The 17,530-nt window shown below is 60.8% G+C and overlaps 2 protein-coding genes and 1 pseudogene across 16 annotated transcripts in view; 2 read left to right on the top strand and 1 right to left on the bottom strand.

Annotated features, from left to right (window-relative positions):
• Positions 1 to 627: 627 nt before the first annotated feature.
• On the top strand, positions 628 to 13,184 carry MAFK (MAF bZIP transcription factor K). 8 transcript variants are annotated; one of them, XM_035289808.3, is made up of 3 exons: positions 628 to 823; positions 9,340 to 9,419; positions 10,161 to 13,184. In XM_035289808.3, the coding sequence occupies exons 2-3, from the start codon at positions 9,384 to 9,386 to the stop codon at positions 10,593 to 10,595; spliced, it is 471 nt and encodes a 156-aa protein (XP_035145699.1). In that variant the 5' UTR covers positions 628 to 823; positions 9,340 to 9,383; the 3' UTR covers positions 10,596 to 13,184. The 8 variants fall into 8 exon arrangements, with proteins under 8 accessions (XP_035145699.1, XP_035145698.1, XP_035145694.1 ...); XM_035289807.3 differs by having other exon boundaries at positions 9,248 to 9,419; XM_035289803.3 differs by having other exon boundaries at positions 9,225 to 9,419.
• The window catches only part of TMEM184A (transmembrane protein 184A), a 19,796-nt gene continuing 12,424 nt past the window's right edge, over positions 10,159 to 17,530 (bottom strand). For all 7 annotated transcript variants that reach the window (XM_035289799.3, XM_035289792.3, XM_054251236.2 and 4 more), the window contains one exon: positions 10,159 to 17,208. In XM_035289799.3, coding sequence (XP_035145690.3) covers positions 16,976 to 17,208 — 233 coding nt within the window. In that variant the 3' untranslated portion in view covers positions 10,159 to 16,975. The remainder of the gene's footprint in view (positions 17,209 to 17,530) is intronic.
• LOC118150804 (uncharacterized) lies at positions 10,723 to 13,184 on the top strand (annotated as a pseudogene). Its single transcript, XR_004738944.3, has one exon. The product of XR_004738944.3 is annotated as an uncharacterized LOC118150804 (transcript).

Genomic DNA, 17,530 nt, shown 5'->3' with positions numbered 1-17,530 from the left:
TCTGCCCGCCTTGGCCTCCCAAAGTGCTGGGATTACAGGCATGAGCCACTGCGCCCGGTACTCATCCCCATTTTTACATTACTGATTTGCCTGTTTTGTTTTTTGAGACAGGATCTCACCACGTCACCCAGGCTAGAGTACAGTGGCAAAATCATGGCTCACTGCAGCCTCGGCCTTCCAGGTTCAAGCCATCCTCCTGCCTCAGCTTCCTGAATAACTGGGGCTACAGGCACATACCACCACACCCGACTAATTTTTGCCATTTTTTTGTAGAGATGGAGTCTCATGATATTGCCTAGGCTGGTCTGGAACTCTTGAGCTCAAGCGATCCTCTTGGTTTGGCCTCCCAAAGTGCTGGGATTACAGGCTTGAGCCACCGTGCCCAGCTGGCCTTAAATTTTTTTATTTGTAGAGACGGGGAATAGGGAAAGGGAGGTTTCGCTATGTTGCCCAGGCTGGTCTTGAACTCCCTGCCTCCAGCGATCCTCCCGCTGGGCCTCTCAAAGCGCGGGGATTGCAGGTGCGCGGTGGGCCAGAGGCCCCCTCTGGCAGGAGAGGAAGGCGTGGCCGGGGGCGTGGTCGCGGGCGGGGCGGCATGACGTGCGCGTCGCGGATCCCGGAAGCGGTGTCAGATGCTGGGGAACCGGGAGGGCGGGCGCGGTGGCGGCGGGCGGCGGGGGGGGCTTGTTGTTCTTCGCAAAGTCTGAGCCCGAGCGCCAGGCGGCGGCGGCGGCTGAGGGGAGCGCCAGAGTGAGCGCCGGCGCGAGGACAGCGCGTGCCCGCGAGGAGCCGCCGCGCGCCCGCGCCACCCGCGCGACGCCAGGTGAGGGGCGGCGGGGCGGCCGGGCAGCCGGGAGGGGTCGCGGGGCCGGGCCTCCTGGCCGCTGAATCACAGTAGCCCCCGGCGCGGGCCGGGGGTGGCGGGGCCGGGTGCGCAGGGCCCGAGACTCCTATGCGGCCCACGGGGCGGCCCGCGCACCTGCTCAGGTGGGTCCCGCCCCGCAGGCCAAGGGGGCTTCCCCGGGCCCGGCGCCGGGATGCGAGGCTCCCACCCCTGAGCGTGCCTCCCGGGCCATGCTTGTGGTGCCCGGGGCCCTGGGGCGTGGACGCCAGACTTGGGGGAACGGGGGCCCCCGTGGGGAGGGGGCGCGCACCGGGCCCGCGCCTTCACACCTGCGGGGGGCGGGGCGGGCGCCACGTGCGGGCGGCGCGGGGAGGGCGCGGGCGCGTGGATTCCCCGCGGCTTCCGCCCCAGCGTGGCTTCCGCGTGCGCCCTGGCCTGCCTCCCGCGCTTCCTCCTCGTGACTGGCGGCGCTTCGGCCCAATGGCAGGGCCCACGCGCGCCCGGTGACGGGCTAGGGGTAACCGAGTCTCCCCAGAGGCGGGGTTCTGGGACTGGTGTAGCTCTCAGCCGCCCACCTGCGGGGGGGTGGGGGAAGGAAGACCTTGCGGGAGGCTAGAGGGGGCAGGTGACAGTGGCCCCAAGGCGCGTATCCTTTTGCCCACTTGTGGGGCAGGGGCTCAGGCCTCTTCCAGCTCCCACTGCATGGGTTCTTCTGTGCCTCTGTCAAGTTCAGGAAACTGTGTATGTGCCTGTGACTGTGTGTGTGCGTGCGCTTGCGTGTGTGTCTGCACAGCCTCTAGATCCGGGGGCGTGGGAGGAGGTGCCACCGAGGAACCCAGAAAGCCAGGACCTGGCCTGGCCTTGGCCCTTAACCTGGGTCTGCCTGGGGCACAGTAGTGGCCTTGAGCTGTGTGTGCTGTGTTCTCATGCTCTTGCCCGGTGTGTTCTCGGGGCCTCCTGTGTGCCTCTCTCTGGTCCTGTGCCCCTGAGCATGCTGTTGCTTGCTTCTTAACGCGGCTTTTGTAGCCTAGGCAGAAATCAGATCCACTGCACCATTCATTCATCAAGTGACCCACAGGCAGCCAGCCACTCTCTGGCCAGGTGCCTGGCCTTGGGAAGATCCTGAGACTCAAACCTCCCACCCACTGCCGGACACTGTGGGTTAGGGATATCTGTGTGGGATAGGGATATCTGTGTGGGCTCCGGCACAGCCCTTCTTGCCCCTCTGATTCTCCAGGGTAGGCTTCTAGGTTTCTGGACTGGCGTTGAGGTTTTAGCGTGTGTTGTAAAGGGATCTCCAAGACAGGGGGGTGCATGGTGCAGCTTCTCCAAGCCCAGCATCTTCAGGGACTTGGAGTGTTAAAAGAGCTGTGGGTGGGGTCTGGAGAGTGTGGGTGGGCTGTGCAGGTGGCTGGGACACACCTGCACCCTGTTTGGGCATCAGCACCATTTATGAGACCGTCTCCCCTCCTTAGGTAACCCAGCAGGAATGTGTGAGTTTGACCTTGGTAGAGGGAGTCTACTTTTAAAACTAGACCTCTCATTATTCCAAAATAAGCCATTTATTCAAGCAAAAACACAAACCAGGCTTCTCCTGCCTTTTAGCCTTGAACTCAACCAGGGCTTTGAGGGGCTGGTTCCCTGCAGTGTTGTTGACTCCCCAGGTGCCAGTAAACGGGGGGAGCCAGTGTTTACCGAGGGTCAGGGCTGTCGGGGTGCCAGCCTTTCTGTGCGCCTGGGAGGCTGCTGTGTTGGGCCACTCTGTGTCTACAAGGCGCGTGCTTTCATCCACGGGGCTCGCCAATGGCTGCAGCGTTTGTTTACAGTCACCGGCAAAAGCTGTTTACCACCCAGACCTAGAAGAAGTTGTGCCTGTTCCTGTCCCAGCTGTTTCTGAGTCTAAAGGTTTCTGGAGTGGACTTTCTGGGTTTCGGGTCCAGTCCACACGGGAAATGGAAATCTGGCCAGCTGGGAGAACGCTCTGTGTGGCTGCCTCTCCACAGTAAACAGTGACTCACCGCTCCGTCCCCACCCTCCTTGCTCTCCGAGAATGGAAGATGCTTTTCCCTGCTATTTATTTTTGCTTTTTATAAGTCACAGACTCGTCATGTTTCCGCTTTCCTGCAGTTTCAGGAAACTGGGAGTGTCGTCTTAAAATCGGAGTTTAGAGCAGGTACACATGAACCTGAGTGGCTACACACCCCACCCTGACCGGCCACTCTAGATGAGGAAACCCAGGCTGTGACATCTGCTGGCCTGGCCCCAGGGCTGGTGGGGTCTGGTCTAGAGCCTGCCTGCTTCTCCACGCTGTGCTTCGGGCACGTTGGGGAAAGTATTGGGGTGGAGGCTGCTCTCTCCCTGCCCTCCTGTGCGGGGCTGGCTCATCTCTTGCAGCGGGGGCTCGTGTAGGGTGTAGGGAAGACATGCTCCCTACTTCAAGGAGCTTACCATGCTGTGGGGAGGCCCCCTGTCCCCAGAAGGATCTAGAACCAGGCCTTGGTAGAGGGTGTTTGCCTTCATGAGGACAATGGAGAGTGTTTCTGGAAGAAGCAGGGCTTGAGGGTGGGCAGGAACCATGTGCTCAGTGCAGATGGTGGGGGGATCAGAAACCTGCCATGGCTTTGGGACGGAGGAGTTGGGGTTCCGGAGGAACCCCAAGCCTGTGTTGCTGCGTGTGGGGCGCCAGGATCAGGGTGAGGGCATCCCATTTGGCCAAAGCTGTGGTCTAGACAAGAGAAGTTGGAGGCCCGAGCCAGGGCAGGTGCCATGGGTTCGGGCAGGCAATGCTTGGGGATTGGGATCAAGCCAGGTCGGTGAGTGGACAAGGAAAGGAGAGAGGGTTGGGGCCACACCATTGAATGATGCAGTTGGGGGCTGGGGGGGTGCGTCTGGGCCCCCTGAAATGCCCCTGGTTGTACTTGGAGGCTGGAGGAGCTGGGTAAAGCCCCAGGGCGGTTGGGGAAGAACAGGATGCTGATGGGGAGCAGAGGCCGAGGACAGGAGGATGGTATGGGAGCTAGGGCAGGGACTGGAGCGGGTGTGTTCTGCAGTTTGCTCTCTGCTGCTGCAGCTGCCTGAGTCACCTCTGGATGTAGTGGGATGACACAGCTTCCTCAGACTACAAATGCAAGGTGACCAGACGTCCTCCAAGTGGGTCTGACAGTTGTGGCTTGCTGGAGGGCGGCCAGCCAGGACCAGGCTGCGAGCTGGTGTGGGCCAAGCTAGGGGTGCCAAGCGGGGTGCCTCCTGCATGCTGAGGGGGGCTGTGTCCAGAAAAGCTGGACCGTGGGGACTCTCGCAGTCTAGGACCTCATCCTCAGTAAGATGGGTGTCTGGCTGGTCTCTGGGACCAGCCAGGGCTGCAGTTAGTCGGTTGATACCTGTTTGACAGGCGCCCACTGGGTACCAGCACCACAGTGGCCCCACCCACCCTTGTGGCCCACTGTGTGGGGTGCCTGCCTTGGAGTCTGTTGCTGAAAGGCTCCCGGTAGAGGCCGGCACACACTGGGTGGCCTCTGGTTTTGTGGATTGCACCTGTCGTGGGAGCCATGGGTGAGGGAGGGTGGGAGGACAGCTGCTGATGTGCCGCTGGATGAACCCGAGCCTCTCGCACAGGATGTTCATCCTCCGTTCCTGGGTCGCCTCTGGCCCCTCCTCCCTCTCCTGCATCCCACATCCTTCTAGATCCACAGATAATGAAAATGGAAGGACCACTCTGTCTCAGTCAGACTGGCTGGATGGCTGAGCGGATGGAGCATGGTGTCTCCATTGTCATTCACCCCTTGGGAAAGAGCAGGTGACCCGTCCAGAGCCCCTGTGCTGGCCTCAGAGAGTGAGTGGTGGCCCCGATGCATCCTGTCATCCAGGAAGAATCAGAGCCCCGAAGCTTTGAAATCCTGTCTCCATGGGCATCCTCACCTGGGACTGTTCAGAGGGGTCATCCAGCCCTCACCTGCCCTACTCACTTTGTTCTCTCTCTTTTTTTTTTTCTTAAGAGACAGCGTCTTGCTCTGTTACTCAGGCTGCTGGAGTGTGGTGGTGCAATCACAGCTCACTGCAACCTTGGCTTCCCGGCTCAAGCAAACCTCCTACCTTGGCCTCCTGAGTAGCTGGGACCATATGCGTATGCCATCACACCCGGCTATTACAAAATTTTTTTTCTTTGTAGAGATGGCCTAGCTATGTTGCCCAGGCTAGTCTAAAACTACTAGGCTCAAGCATTCGGCCTCTAGAGGTGTTGAGATTCCAGGCACGGATTACCGTGCCCAGTCCCAACTTTATGGATAAAGTGTTCCCTCCTGGACCCCAAAGGTGGTCCTTCTCAGCTTGTGCCAGCACACCAAGAGATGTCAGGGCTGTCAACTCCCCACTGAGCAGGGTCAGACCCATGGGTGACCAGTGAATATTTGCTGGGATTTAAAAAGTTAAAAATGGCTGGGCATGGTGGCTCACACCTGTAATCCCAACACTTCGGGAGGCTGAGGCGGGAGGATCACTTGAGCCCAGGAGCTTGAGACCAGCCTGGGCAACATGTTGAGACCCTGCCTCTATAAAAAAATTTAAAATTCTCTGGGCATGGTGGTGCCCACTTGTAGTTCCAGCTGCTTGGGAGGCTGAAGCAAGAGGATTGCTTGAGCCCAGGAGGCCTGCAGTGGGCCATAATCGCACCACTGCACTCCACCCTAGGTGACAGAGCGAGACCTTGTCTCTAAAGTGAAAATCAGAAGGTAAAACATGACTCCGGTTGCTGAGGTGGCTGCCTGGGCTCACCTGCTCCTGAGACGGCAGTTCTGGATGGCTGGCCCTGCACTGCCTGCCCTGCCTGCTGGAGGCCTGAGCTCCAGGTCCTCATCCTCTGAGGTTCCTCCGTGGCGGAGCTGCCCTGCCCTGTGCTTTATGGAGCCCAGACCCTCGGTCTGGATCCTGAATGGAAGCGTCCCGGCTCCATCACTTATTCCCAGCTGCAGCCGCAGGAGTCACCTCTGTCTGAGGCTGCTGGCGGTTCCTTTTCCTTTATTTTTTATTTATTTATTTTTTGAGACAGAGTCTCACCCTGTCATCCAGGCTGGAGTGCAATAGCACTATCTCAGCTCACAGCAACCTCCACCTCCCCGGGTTCAGGCGGTTCTCCTGCCTCAGTCTCCTCAGTAGCTGGAATTACAGGCACCTGCCATGGCTGATGTTTGTGTTTTTAGTAGAGACAGGGTTTCACCATGGCCAGGCTGGTCTTGAACTTCTGACGTCGTGATCCACCCGCCTTGGCTTCTCAAAGTACTGAGATCATAGGCATGAGCCACTGTGCCCAGCCTCCTTTTCCTTTAGAGGAAATGATTTCCCCCCACTGAGCTTTATTTAGATGTATGTCATGTTGAGGTGTCTGGCTTTGCGTTGAAAGCCCTTCCTCTTCCATCAGAAAACCAGTCACATAAAAGGTGTTCTAGGTTATAGGTACTGCTGGAGAACTTTGCTGCCAGGGATGGGGGTTGGGGGTGAGGGGGTGTGATCACTGCACCCTTTACCTAGGTCAGTGGTTAGGACCCCATAGCAGAAACTCAGACCCACCTACCCAGGCCCCCAGCTGTGGCGCTGACCACTGCGCTTCTCGGGTAACTCTACGGAAACCCAGAGGAGCTCAGGGGCATCAGGGGCATGTGTGGCAATGCTCGTGTTTTGTTAGCTGGTGGTCGTAAGACAGAATGCCAGGGCCTCGCTCCTTGGGGGTGCTGGGGAGGAGCTTGGCTGCATTGCTGACCAGGTGCTGATGCAGTAGCCCCTGCCTTGGGCCCCAGGTAGCGGGAAGCCAGCGTTGCGGGTGTCTTTGGGACCCCAGGCACGTTCTCCCCCTGGCGTCATACCCTAAGGCTGCATCTCTGGCCCTGGGGAGGGAGCCGTTTCTACGTGTGCTCTGGCAGCCCTTGAGGCTGTGTGAGGTCGAATGATTCACAAAACCCCTTTTTAGGGCAGTCATCATTTTTAGATGAGTTGCTTTACAAACTTTTTTGCACACGCAAAACTCTTATCTAAATCTCCTTGCAAAAGCAAGCTGTTGATTTTCTTGCCTCTGATGTTTAAGGCGACTTTAGGTTAATGCTACTTGGATTTATCTTGTGCATCGTGGGGAGAGGTAGGCGCCAGCAGCATCCCATCCGTGCTGGGTTCCGAGAGAAGCTTTGACACTTGGCTGGCCCGTCCCTTCTGTGTCGCCTCTCGGGAGTTGGCTACAGAGACTCGTGGCTGGTCTAGGCTTCCTTGGCAGAGCAGAGTTGTGACCTGCCCAAGGAAGTGGGGGGCAAGCTTGTGAGCACAGCGTCAGGACTGCCCAGGACCCCTGCCTCCCCCAGGTCTCTAGTTCCTCGGAGGGAACCAGTGCAGCTGTGCCCTAAAGCACTGGGGACATAAGGGGAGCGAAGGTGTGCTCCAGCAGCCTTGGCGACCTTGACCTTGTAGAAGTCGTCAGCTACCCCTCCTGGGGTCGCAACTGGCTCCCGTGCACCCCCGTGACATCACAGGCGTCTCGGGAAGCCTCTCCTTAATGGAAGAATCTCTACGCTGAACTCTGCCCCTGGTACCTGGCCGAGCCCTGCACGTCATCATGGGTCTGGCCAGAGAGCCTTGTCCCTGGGACCTTCCTTTTCCGCCCAGCTCTCTGCCACGGCGGGCAGGGGGCCCGGGGGCCTGGGAGCCGGTCCTTGCTGGGTGGGAGGCCGGGGTGTGTGGGAATGCGCAAGGCTCTGTAAACATGTGGTGACTCACTGCATAGCTATGTCGTGGCTGGCCTGTGCACTGACGTGCTCACAGCAGAGCTGGAAGCGGTGCCCGCGGCCCCTCCCTCTGACATGGAAAAGTTTCTCATGGTGCTCTCAGCCGCCGGCATCTGCAGGTCCCCATGGTGGCTGAGGTGGCCGAGCCCCGGCTTCTCCACTGTCACACTTGCCCCAGGGCAGGTGCAGAGGGGCCTGGAGCCCACCTGGCCTTCTCCAGGACCGGCTGGTGTCGTCCTGTGCTGTCTACGTCAGCACCCTGAGAGCAGCTGGCCCTGGCAAGGGCAGCGGGCTCTGCAGCCTGGTGTGGGACCATCTAGTCTGTGCCGTCCTCTGGTTGTGGGGGTGGGTAGGGTGCAGGAGTGGAACCCCAGTCGGAGGCAGGGCTGGATGGTGGAGGGATTTGGGCCCGAGGCTCCCTGGCCCAGGGTGGGGGGGTCCTGGGCTGGCAGGGAGGGCAGGACGGGGTCACCCCCGCAACACTGCCATGTTGCCCAAGGACACCGCCCACCGCCATGTGCCACTCTGATGTTCCTTCTTCGGGAACCCGTGTCTGGTATTTGGGGTGTGGGAGTGGGTGCTGTGAACCCCTGTCCTACAAGCAGCCCCGCACCCTCTGCCTGCCTGTCCCAGCTACAGGGTACGGATGAGTTTGTTTACTGCCTGCCAGCCTCGTGATGTCTGTGCAGCCTGACCTGAAGTCAGGATCGTTTTTTGGGCTTCTCGGTTTCCATGACGACCATGGGGGCTGGCTCGATCCCAAGGTCGCCATGACAACTATCAGAGGGATCATGCCGGGGATGCTTTGGCTGGGTTTTTCATGAATGATTAGAATGTGTGACACAATGCAGACGTGAGGACGGTGGGGGCGGCGGCGGGGACGGCTCCCGCCAGACAGTCTAACACTCGGCAAGGCGGTGGCTCTCCACCTCCCTGGTCTCTGGCTGCGGCACCGGACCCGCTGCCCCTCAGGAGCCCCACACCCCCTCGGGCTGCAGGGTCCTTGCTTGGGGGCAGCTTAGGTGGAGGTGGTGATGTCACAGCCGCAGCGGCTGGGGCCGTGGTAGGTGACCCGTGGCCTGCAGGGAGGGTGGGGCAGGAAGGCGGCTGGGGCCTCACCCAGGCCCACCTTGGGGGAAGCTGGCGATGGCAGGGGCTCCCCAGAGGCCTCCTCTCAGGGATCCAGGCTGCGTCTGGAGCACTGGAGTCTGCCAGGGTAGGGTCGCTGTCCAGCGGGGCCTTGGGGCCAGCACAGCCGTCTTGGGGGAGGGAGGTTTTGCCAGTGGTCACTTTGGTCTTCAGGACAGAGCACCTTGTGTCACGCAGGTGCAGATGTCTTGTCCGACCTCAGGGAGAGTCACAGCAGGAAGCAGCCACTGCTGGCGCCTGCTGGTCACCCCATAGCGCCGGCGACCACAGCTCAGATCCACAGGGCAGCAGGGGGCTGCATGTGGCTATTAGGCTCTGGGGTGGGGGTCCCAGCCACTCTTCAGACTGTGCTAGAGCATGAGGTGTGGCCAGGCCACCTCCTGGAACCCTGGGCAGAGACAGAAGCTGGACCAGGATGTCCTGGGGAGCCCCTGGGGATGGGCCGGAATGGTGCCCCATCTTATTTTCAGGGTGCTGTGATCATCCATCCCAGGCTGAGGAGGTCCCTGCATGGGAGACGGCCACCCCATCCTGCACCTCTGGCCCTGACCTGCGCTGGCTTCTCTGCTTGCCCGTGTTTTCCAGCTACGAGTTCCAGAGAGCTCTGTCCTGGTGACTTTGCCCAGGTTATGACGACTAATCCCAAACCGAACAAGGCATTAAAGGTAAGGCTGACTCCAGGCAGGCACTGGCTCCAGGCAGGCCCCGTCTCAAACACAGGCGTGGGAAAGGCCCCCCAGCTTGACACCCCGGCTTCCCAGGGCTGCCCTGAGCCTGTGATGGAGGCCTCCCTGTTGCCAGGAAGAGATGGGGTGCTGTGTCTGGGGGATGTTCACAGGAGAGGTGGGGTCAGGATCAGGGATTGTGGCCCCAGGAGATGACTCCCAGGTTGTGGGCTTGGTAGGGTCTGATGCCCACCCGACAGGGCCACGTCCCCACTGGGCACTACTGCATGAGCTCATCCCCCAGCTCCAGGTGTGAGCAGTGTGGCCTCATCCTCCCATTCCAGGTGTGGGCAGCGTGGCCTCTAATGAATGGGATGTTCCAGCTCCCAGGGCCTGAGCTCATCTGTGCCCGGTGCTTCCTGCCTCTGCAACGACACATGCCTGTGGATGGGCTCAGTCCCAGCAGCAGAACCTATGTGCTCTGGGTCCTCGCGGGGTTCTGAGGCTGTCAGTAACCAGGAGTGACCAATGTCACCACTGGCTTTTCTCATTCAGAAAGGGTCCTGTGGGGCCACAGCCATCATGTGGGCTGCCTGCGTGCATGGTGTCTTGCGGTCTGAAGGCCAGCCCCAGGAGTGCACAGGCATGCAGGGGTACTGCTGAGTCCCTGACCACGCCGGTGCTGATCCCAGGCGGGCACCCCGTGTTCTCCTGCACTGACCCTGTGCTATGGCCCCCCAGGTCAAGAAGGAGGCGGGCGAGAACGCCCCAGTGCTCAGTGACGATGAGCTGGTGTCCATGTCAGTGCGGGAGCTGAACCAGCACCTGCGGGGCCTCACCAAGGAAGAGGTGACCCGCCTGAAGCAGCGGCGGCGCACACTCAAGAACCGTGGCTACGCGGCCAGCTGCCGCATTAAACGGGTGACACAGAAGGAGGAGCTGGAGCGGCAGCGCGTGGAGCTGCAGCAGGAGGTGGAGAAGCTGGCGCGTGAGAACAGCAGCATGCGGCTGGAGCTGGATGCGCTGCGCTCCAAGTACGAGGCGCTGCAGACCTTCGCACGCACCGTGGCCCGCGGGCCCGTGGCACCCTCCAAGGTGGCCACCACCAGTGTCATCACCATCGTCAAGTCCGCCGAGCTCTCCTCCACCTCTGTACCCTTCTCGGCCGCCTCATAGTGCCTGCTAGAGGCGGGGGGCGGCGGGCAGGCGAGCAGGGTCGTGCCCCTCAAGCCTGTCACTGGGACATACTCTCAACCTCCAAGTCCAAGTGCAGGCCCTTCAGGTGCAGGCAGCTCAAGCCGGGATGAAACTGGTGCAGGGCGAGGAGTGGGCTCTGGTAAGCCCAGCGGTCCACATGCACACACACGCACCCACTCACGCCTGCCCCCGGCTCCCTGCAGGATGTGTCTGTGTGTGGGAATTGGTGTCTTGTGCACGTGAGAGTCAGGTTGGATCGATGGGAATGCCTTCGGGAAGTTCCGCTGTCCCCTGCAGGGGCTTCCAGGAGACACGGCCCTGGGAGTCAGGCCCCTGTGGCTGGGCTGGCATGTGGCTCGTCTTCCACTCCTGCTGTGAACAGCTATCAACACCTGTCCTGTCACGGCCCTCCAGCTGGTGCGGGGGCCCCTCGCTGCACTGACCAACTCCACAGCCCCCACGGAGGGGCGTGGATGGTGCATCCGTCCTTCCAGCTATCCTGTTGGAGTGGCTATGAACTGCTTCTGCCTTAGGGGCCTGCGGGAGTGGGCACGTTGTGGGAGGCCGCCTGCGTGGGGTGGCATGTTTGCGTGCACGTGGCACGCCTGGCATCACAGCATTGGGGCTGAGGGGGGCAGCTTGTTGGCTTTCACCAAGGGAAGGCCTGTGGGCATGCATGGCAGAGAATGGCTCATACGTTGTGAGGTCTCCTCTGTGCTCTGGTGATGGGAGGAGGTCGCATAGAGCAAAAACCCACTGCCCACGGGAGCTGGCTGCCCAGACACGGACCCTGCAGGCTGTCAGATCTTGATGGAGACAGGCAGGAGCATCCCATCAGGTGACAGTGAGCAGGACTCAGGCTCTGTGTCCTGGAGATGCTTCTCACCAGCTGTGGTCAGTGCAGGGGGAATGAGGAGGTCTTTTGGGGGCATGGGGAGGTGGTGCAGACTGGGGGATGTTGGTGGACATGGACGTGGAGGTGGGAGGGAGGAAGTCTCGTGGAGTGGTGGAGGAGGCGGGAGCTGTGTGCAAGAGTGGGTGGAGAGCCTTCAGGGCAGGACCAGGACGAGGCTCGGTTGTAGAGGAGCTTGGGAGTGAGCGTGGCGCTCCGGAGGGCATGGCAGGCTGGGTGGTGGCAAGCACCAGGCCAGGAGAGCCTCATGGACGTGGTTCCCGTGTGCAGACCCCCAGGAGCACAGCTACGGGCTGCAGGCCCTCCACACTCAGTCCTCATCCAGAGCCTTCGCCTGCTCCTCCTTCCCAGAGCACCTAGGCACCAGCAGGGTTGGCACTCCACCTTGGGCTTCCTTTCCTGGAGAGCCACTTGAGGGTCCCTCCTGTGACTGGGGCCTCCACAGCGGGAGCTGGAGCATTGCAGAGCCCCTGCCTTGGGGAGCTGGTGGATGTGAGCTGCCCATCTGGGGCTGCCACGTAGGACATGCAAGGTGGTGCCTGGGGCCCCGGCTCCCTCTCAGTGGCCCCTGCCCCCTCTCAGTGGCCCCTGCCCACCCGGTAACACCCCCTACCAGCTGCAGAGCCCCAGCCGGTGCCAGCCACGCTGGGAAGTCACAGGACAGGCAGCCCCAGGGCTGTGACTTGGTTCTGCATCTACTGTTAGAAGTGAGCGGGAATCTGCAGGCCCGCCAGGGCCACCGGGTCCCAACAGCAAAGGGCTGCACGTTCGCAAACAGCCGTTGCCCCCGTGGCCGTGGTAGGTAATCCATATTGGATGTCATAAGGACCAGGGGGATATTTAAAGAGAGAAACAGAAAATATATAGAGATATAAAATTATATTCACAGTTTATCTACAGATTTTTCGTAACAATCTTTGTTTTCCAGTTTGATACTGTAAATCTATCAGCAGAGCTGCGGGTGCGGGCACGGTGGGAGTTGGGAGCCCGGAGCCCCAGGCCACCTGCTGTCCCCCTCCGTCTTCCCATGGACCACACCAGGCCACTGGGCCCCGCAGGACAGGCCACAGCAGGTGGCCGGTTCTGTCCTGTTTAGAGGTTCTTGGGATCCACGTCTTGTGGGCTGTGGGCGTTTACCTGCCCTTGGACTGCGGTGCTTTGTCAGAGAGGGGATTCCCTGTCCCCGGCCCCCACGGTGGATGGAGCCCGCCACCATCCAGGGCCAGGCCAGGGAAAGACGGCGCGTTCTGCTTTTCCTTCCAGATTGTTGAAATTTCATTGTCATGATTTAATATATGGATTTTTTTATTTAAAAGACGAAGGCCTCTTTGTTGAGTGGGTTTGTTTTCTGTCTCTGTGCCTCCGGCTTCCCAAAGAGATCTAGGTCTTCGAGTTTCCCAGGCGTGGGGACTCCTGCCCCCACCTCCACACCGCCTCACCCTGGCCTCTGTGCTACTGGGCAGATCCATTTCAATATTTATTTTTGTGTTGCTTTTTATCATGATATAAATTATTGAGAACAGATCACATGTGGGCCTGTGTCTGGCCGCTGCCGCCCTGCCTTGTCCCTGCGGCCACCACCTAATTTATTGCTGTGCGTCCTGCTGCTGTGACTGCTTTTGTACCTTTGCAATAAAGAATTTTCTGGTTTCAGACACTTGCGTCGTGTAGTTGGTGCTTTCAGCTGGGGCTTTCTTGGGCCAAGAACCACTCCTCCATCCCAGGAGACCCTGCCTGTCCATCACCAGGGATGGTCAGGGTCAGGATCTGGGCACCACGTGTAAGTGGGTTTCTCAGACTGCCAGCCCCTGACTGTGATGCTGGGACAGCACAGGGGAGGTGCCGGTCAGGTGGCCACGTCCTGGGCCTGGTCTCTGAGGGTCAAGCTGCAGTCCTGAGCATCTCAGTCTGCTGAGCCTCCTGTCCAGGGAGCGTCTCTCTTCCAGTGGAAGGAGCAGAAAGCAGCACAGCGGTCAGTGCCCCACTTCCCCGGGAGACCGCTCACCCAGCTTTGCTGGACTCTCAGTGGAGCCTGCAGGAAGTTCTGAGCCAGACAAAGTCTGTCTGGGAGCAGAGAGCAAAGCCCCCTGCACAGCGGCTGGAAGTCTGTGGACTCCTCGGAAAAGCCAAGGGCCCGCCCAGATGCCATCCCCGCCCTGCCTGGCCTTCCTGGGAGAGCAGCCCCTGCCCACCCGTCCCCATTTTTGGGGCTGAGCCGACTGGGGTCTGAACACCCTCCAGTGCTGGACCACACTGGGTGAAATCCCAACTCAATTTTTTTTGAGACAGGATCTCACTCTGTCACCCAGGCTGGAGTGTGCAGTGGGATGATCACAGCTCACTGCAGCCTCAACCTCCTGGGCTCCAGCAGTCCTCCCATCTCATCCTCCTACGTAGCTGGGACCACTGGCATACACTGCCATGCCCAGCTAATTTTTGTATTTTTTTGTAGAGATGATGTTTTATCATGATGCCCAGGCTGGTCTCAGACTCCTAGGCTCAAGCAATACGCCCACCTTGGCCTCCTCAAGTGCTAAAATTCCAGGCATGAGTCCACTGTTCCCCATCAAAATCCCAGCTCTCAGTATCCATGTGGCCTGGGGCCAGTCCCCCCCACCCAGCCTTGCTTCCTGCGATTTGGGCGTGGAGGTGAGTGCAGTAGCCGGCACATGGTGCAGTGAGGGTGGAATCTGCTGGGGCTACGGCAGGCAGCCTGAACTTGTCACTAGCAATGGCAGGGATGGCACTTTCCCCAGCTAAATCTGACCTTCCTGTGGCTCTGGGCCCAGCCTGCTCCTCCTGGGGGAGGGACAGATGGGGAAGCTGTGAAAGGAGACACCACCCCGCACGGCCACACAGCCCACACCCAGGACAGGCTGGGGCCCCCAGGGCTTCCAGCCTTTCTTGTGGATTGCTGAGGATTCTCAGCTGGACCATCTCCAGAAGAGGACACTGAGGCTAGGAGGGGCTAGAGAGCTTGGAGGGAGCACCCTGCTAAGACATGTGTCTCCTACCCGCCTCGAGGCCCGCCCTTCTGTTGAGGCCTGTCACTGGGGAACCCCTTTTTCAGCAGTGATGATGACATTGGAACCACACTGTTCTCTGCCCTCCCCGCTTCACATGTGCCCATGCTCCCTCCCAAGGTGGGCGAGCCTGGCCTGGACTGCCTCACGCTGCCTTTATCCACACAGAGTGGGTTTAGCTCTGAGGGCTTTCCTTCGAGCTGTGTTGCAACGCAGCAGAAGCAGCCTCATCTGCAGGGGAGAGGCATCTGTGAGGGGCAGGAGGCAGGGTGGAGAGATGGCCTCTGCGGAGCTGGCTCACTGGTGTCCAAGTCGCTGCTCTGTGACCTCAGCAACTTGCTATACCTCTCTGAGCTCGGTCGCTGTCCTGGCTGGTGTGAGTGCTGAGTGTGTCAGTTTCCTGGCACGGTCTTCTGAGGTGCTGCTGGCATAGGAGCCCAATCCCTGGCCCTCAGCCTCCGCCGCCCGGAGCCCATGCGGTATCTGGGTCTCCAGAAGGGGAGCCCTTGGCCACTCACCCTCCAAACATGAGATTTGGGCAATTCAAGCCCTAAAGGGGTGGCCTTCCCCAGGGCAAGGGCAGAGCAGGCCCAGGGTTCGGCCAGTGTCTCCAGCCTCCAGAAACTGCCCCTTGGCAGCAGTTACCTGGTGAGCACCATGCTCCCACCTGCTGATGGGGTGAGAGACGGTGGCCGCCTGGTGGGCCTCCCCTGCAGAGTTCCAGTAAGGCGAGTGGGGGTCTTTCTAGCCAGGGAGGAGCTCGGCCTCTCATCAGGCAGCCCAGCTGGGCCCTGCAGACCCACTGGCCTTGAGTCCCCACGTCCCCAGCCCAGAAAGCAAGAGTCTGGGAGTGGATCCTCTCTAGCCCGGGCACCACTGGTCTGTTGCCACCCTGCTGAGTCCCTCAGAGACCTGAGACACATTTCCTGCTGTTCCTGGTGGCCATGGGTGGGGGCAGTGTGGGTGGGAGCTGCGGTTCCTGGTTGGTGCCCACTGAGCCTTCCTGTCTGCTGTGCCTGCTGTTCCCTGGCTCTCCATACCCACTGCCTGAGTCCCCCTCCCAGGCTCTGCCCACTTCTGCTGCCCCTGCCCCAGCCCCCACCCAACCTGTGCTTCGGGCCCCAGACACACACAGCTAACTGCTACCTGCAGGCTGGGTCAGAGCCCTGGGCCTGGGGGGGTGCCCCTACAGTGACACCCCTTGCCCTGGTCCAGCCACGTGTCCTAGCAGAAGCCCCTTCGGTCCCTGGGTGGCAGTTGTTCTCGCCGCTGGGATTTCCAAGGCCACTTGGGTGCCTCCAGCTTCCTGAGGGCAGGGCATGTGTCTGAGGCTTGGCTCCTCAAACCCAGGGCCGTGCCTGGCAGTGGAGGAAGAAGAGAAGGGGAGGAGGCAGGCACCTAGGCAGGAGCCCCTGCTGTGCCCCAGATGCTCAGGGCTCTACCCACGTGGCCTCTACTCCCGCTGCAGATGGGGCTGGCATGAGGCCCATTCTGGAGGAAGCAGAAGCTCCCAGGAGAAAGGCGGCAGCTGTTATCCCACAGCCTGATCTCTGCCCTGCACTGCCCTGGGCAACAAGGCTGTCTACCCCAGATGGGTGGGACCCCCTTTCCCGCGTGCAGACTCTGAGCAGTCAGCCTCCTGTGACCACCCCACTGCTGCCTGCTCCCAAGGCTACAGGCCCTGCAGGCACAGAAGCCAAGACTCAGTAGAAAATCCAGGGTGTTTAAATATAAATAAGAGCGATTCTCGCAGCCCTGTGGCACTGGCCAGCCTCACAGGCACCTGGTGGTTCTGTGAACCATCCCAGGCACACCTGGTGGGCGCCTGGCCAGGGCTCCCTGTGGCTGGCATGTGGAGTCACATGGGCCCTTCTCCACGTGCCCACAATGGCCACAGCAGGCTCTGAGGAGGCCCAGCCCCGGCCAGCCTGTGTGGACCCTGCCAGCCTGCAGCACCTGGAGCTGCTGTGTCAGGGCTGGGCTACCCAATGCCCTGGCACCCCTCCCTGCAGCTGCCCAGCCTGGAATCCATCCACTCTCTATCTCCTGAGTCAGGGTGTCTGACCCACTCACAGTTCCCGTGGGGCCCATGTAGCCGAGGCCCTGCAGCCACACTCACTGCCCGCCCTGCAGTGACCCTGAGAACTGATGGCAGGTGATCCCAGGGTGTCCCCAGGCTCTTCCGATTGGCTCAGATGCCCTCTCTTGGGGCGGCTGGCCCATCTGGGTGCCTGGCAGGGCCATTAAGTGCCCTGAACCCTGGGCTGGAGGGAGGATGGGAAGTGGGCTCCGAGGGCCTCACAGGAGGGCTCTCAGGAGAGGCCCCACCTTTGGCAGGAGGGTTGGTGGGTTGGGGGGCCCTGTTCTTCCTAGAGGCCTGGGCAACCTGGGTCCCTAGCTAGGTGCCAGCAGGCCAGACCCCCCTACAGGTCCTCTGAGGGGATCAGCATCCGCTTCTCCAGGCTCTGGCTCTTCCTGCTCCCGCCAGAGCCGCCACCAGGGTGGGTGCCAGGTCGGGGCAGCACCTCGTGCATGGCCTGCTGTGTGTAGTGCTGGTAGGCGGGGGAGAAGTTGTGGATGGCGTCCTGCACGATGTCCTGGGGGCTCACTGTCTCCCTGAGGCCGCTGGAGATGATCTGCATGGGTGCTGGGGGAGCTGGGGGAAGGCAGCATGTGAACCCCACCATCCCCCCTGCACTTTAGCCCCCGGACATGCCCCTCAGCCCTGCCTCCCAGATGCCCAGGACTGGGGCTTCTGCATGTCCAGGTCTGTCATCGGCCAGTGGAGGGTGGCCCCAGACCCCTGGACTCCAGTCCAGCTTCCTCCACCCAGCACCGGGCCTATCCCTGGCCAGACCCCTGGACCCTAGCCCAGCTTCCTCCACCCAGCACCGGGCCTATCCCTGGCCAGACCCCTGGACCCTAGCCCAGCTTCCTCCACCCAGCACCGGGACTGTACCTGGCCAGACCCCTGCCAA

This window comes from Callithrix jacchus, chromosome 2 (assembly GCF_049354715.1).
Source record: "Callithrix jacchus isolate 240 chromosome 2, calJac240_pri, whole genome shotgun sequence".
In the NCBI taxonomy this organism is placed as follows: domain Eukaryota; kingdom Metazoa; phylum Chordata; class Mammalia; order Primates; family Cebidae; genus Callithrix; species Callithrix jacchus.
This window is presented reverse-complemented; position numbering and strand designations above follow the sequence as displayed.

Coding starts and splice junctions, on each gene's coding strand:
- MAFK (XM_078364098.1), top strand. CDS start 1,547: ATGGGTTCTTCTGTGCCTCTGTCAAGTTCAGGAAACTGT. Junction 1,586..9,224: donor TGTCAAGTTCAGGAAACTGT/GTATGTGCCTGT, acceptor TCTTATTTTCAG/GGTGCTGTGATCATCCATCC. Junction 9,420..10,160: donor AACCGAACAAGGCATTAAAG/GTAAGGCTGACT, acceptor ATGGCCCCCCAG/GTCAAGAAGGAGGCGGGCGA.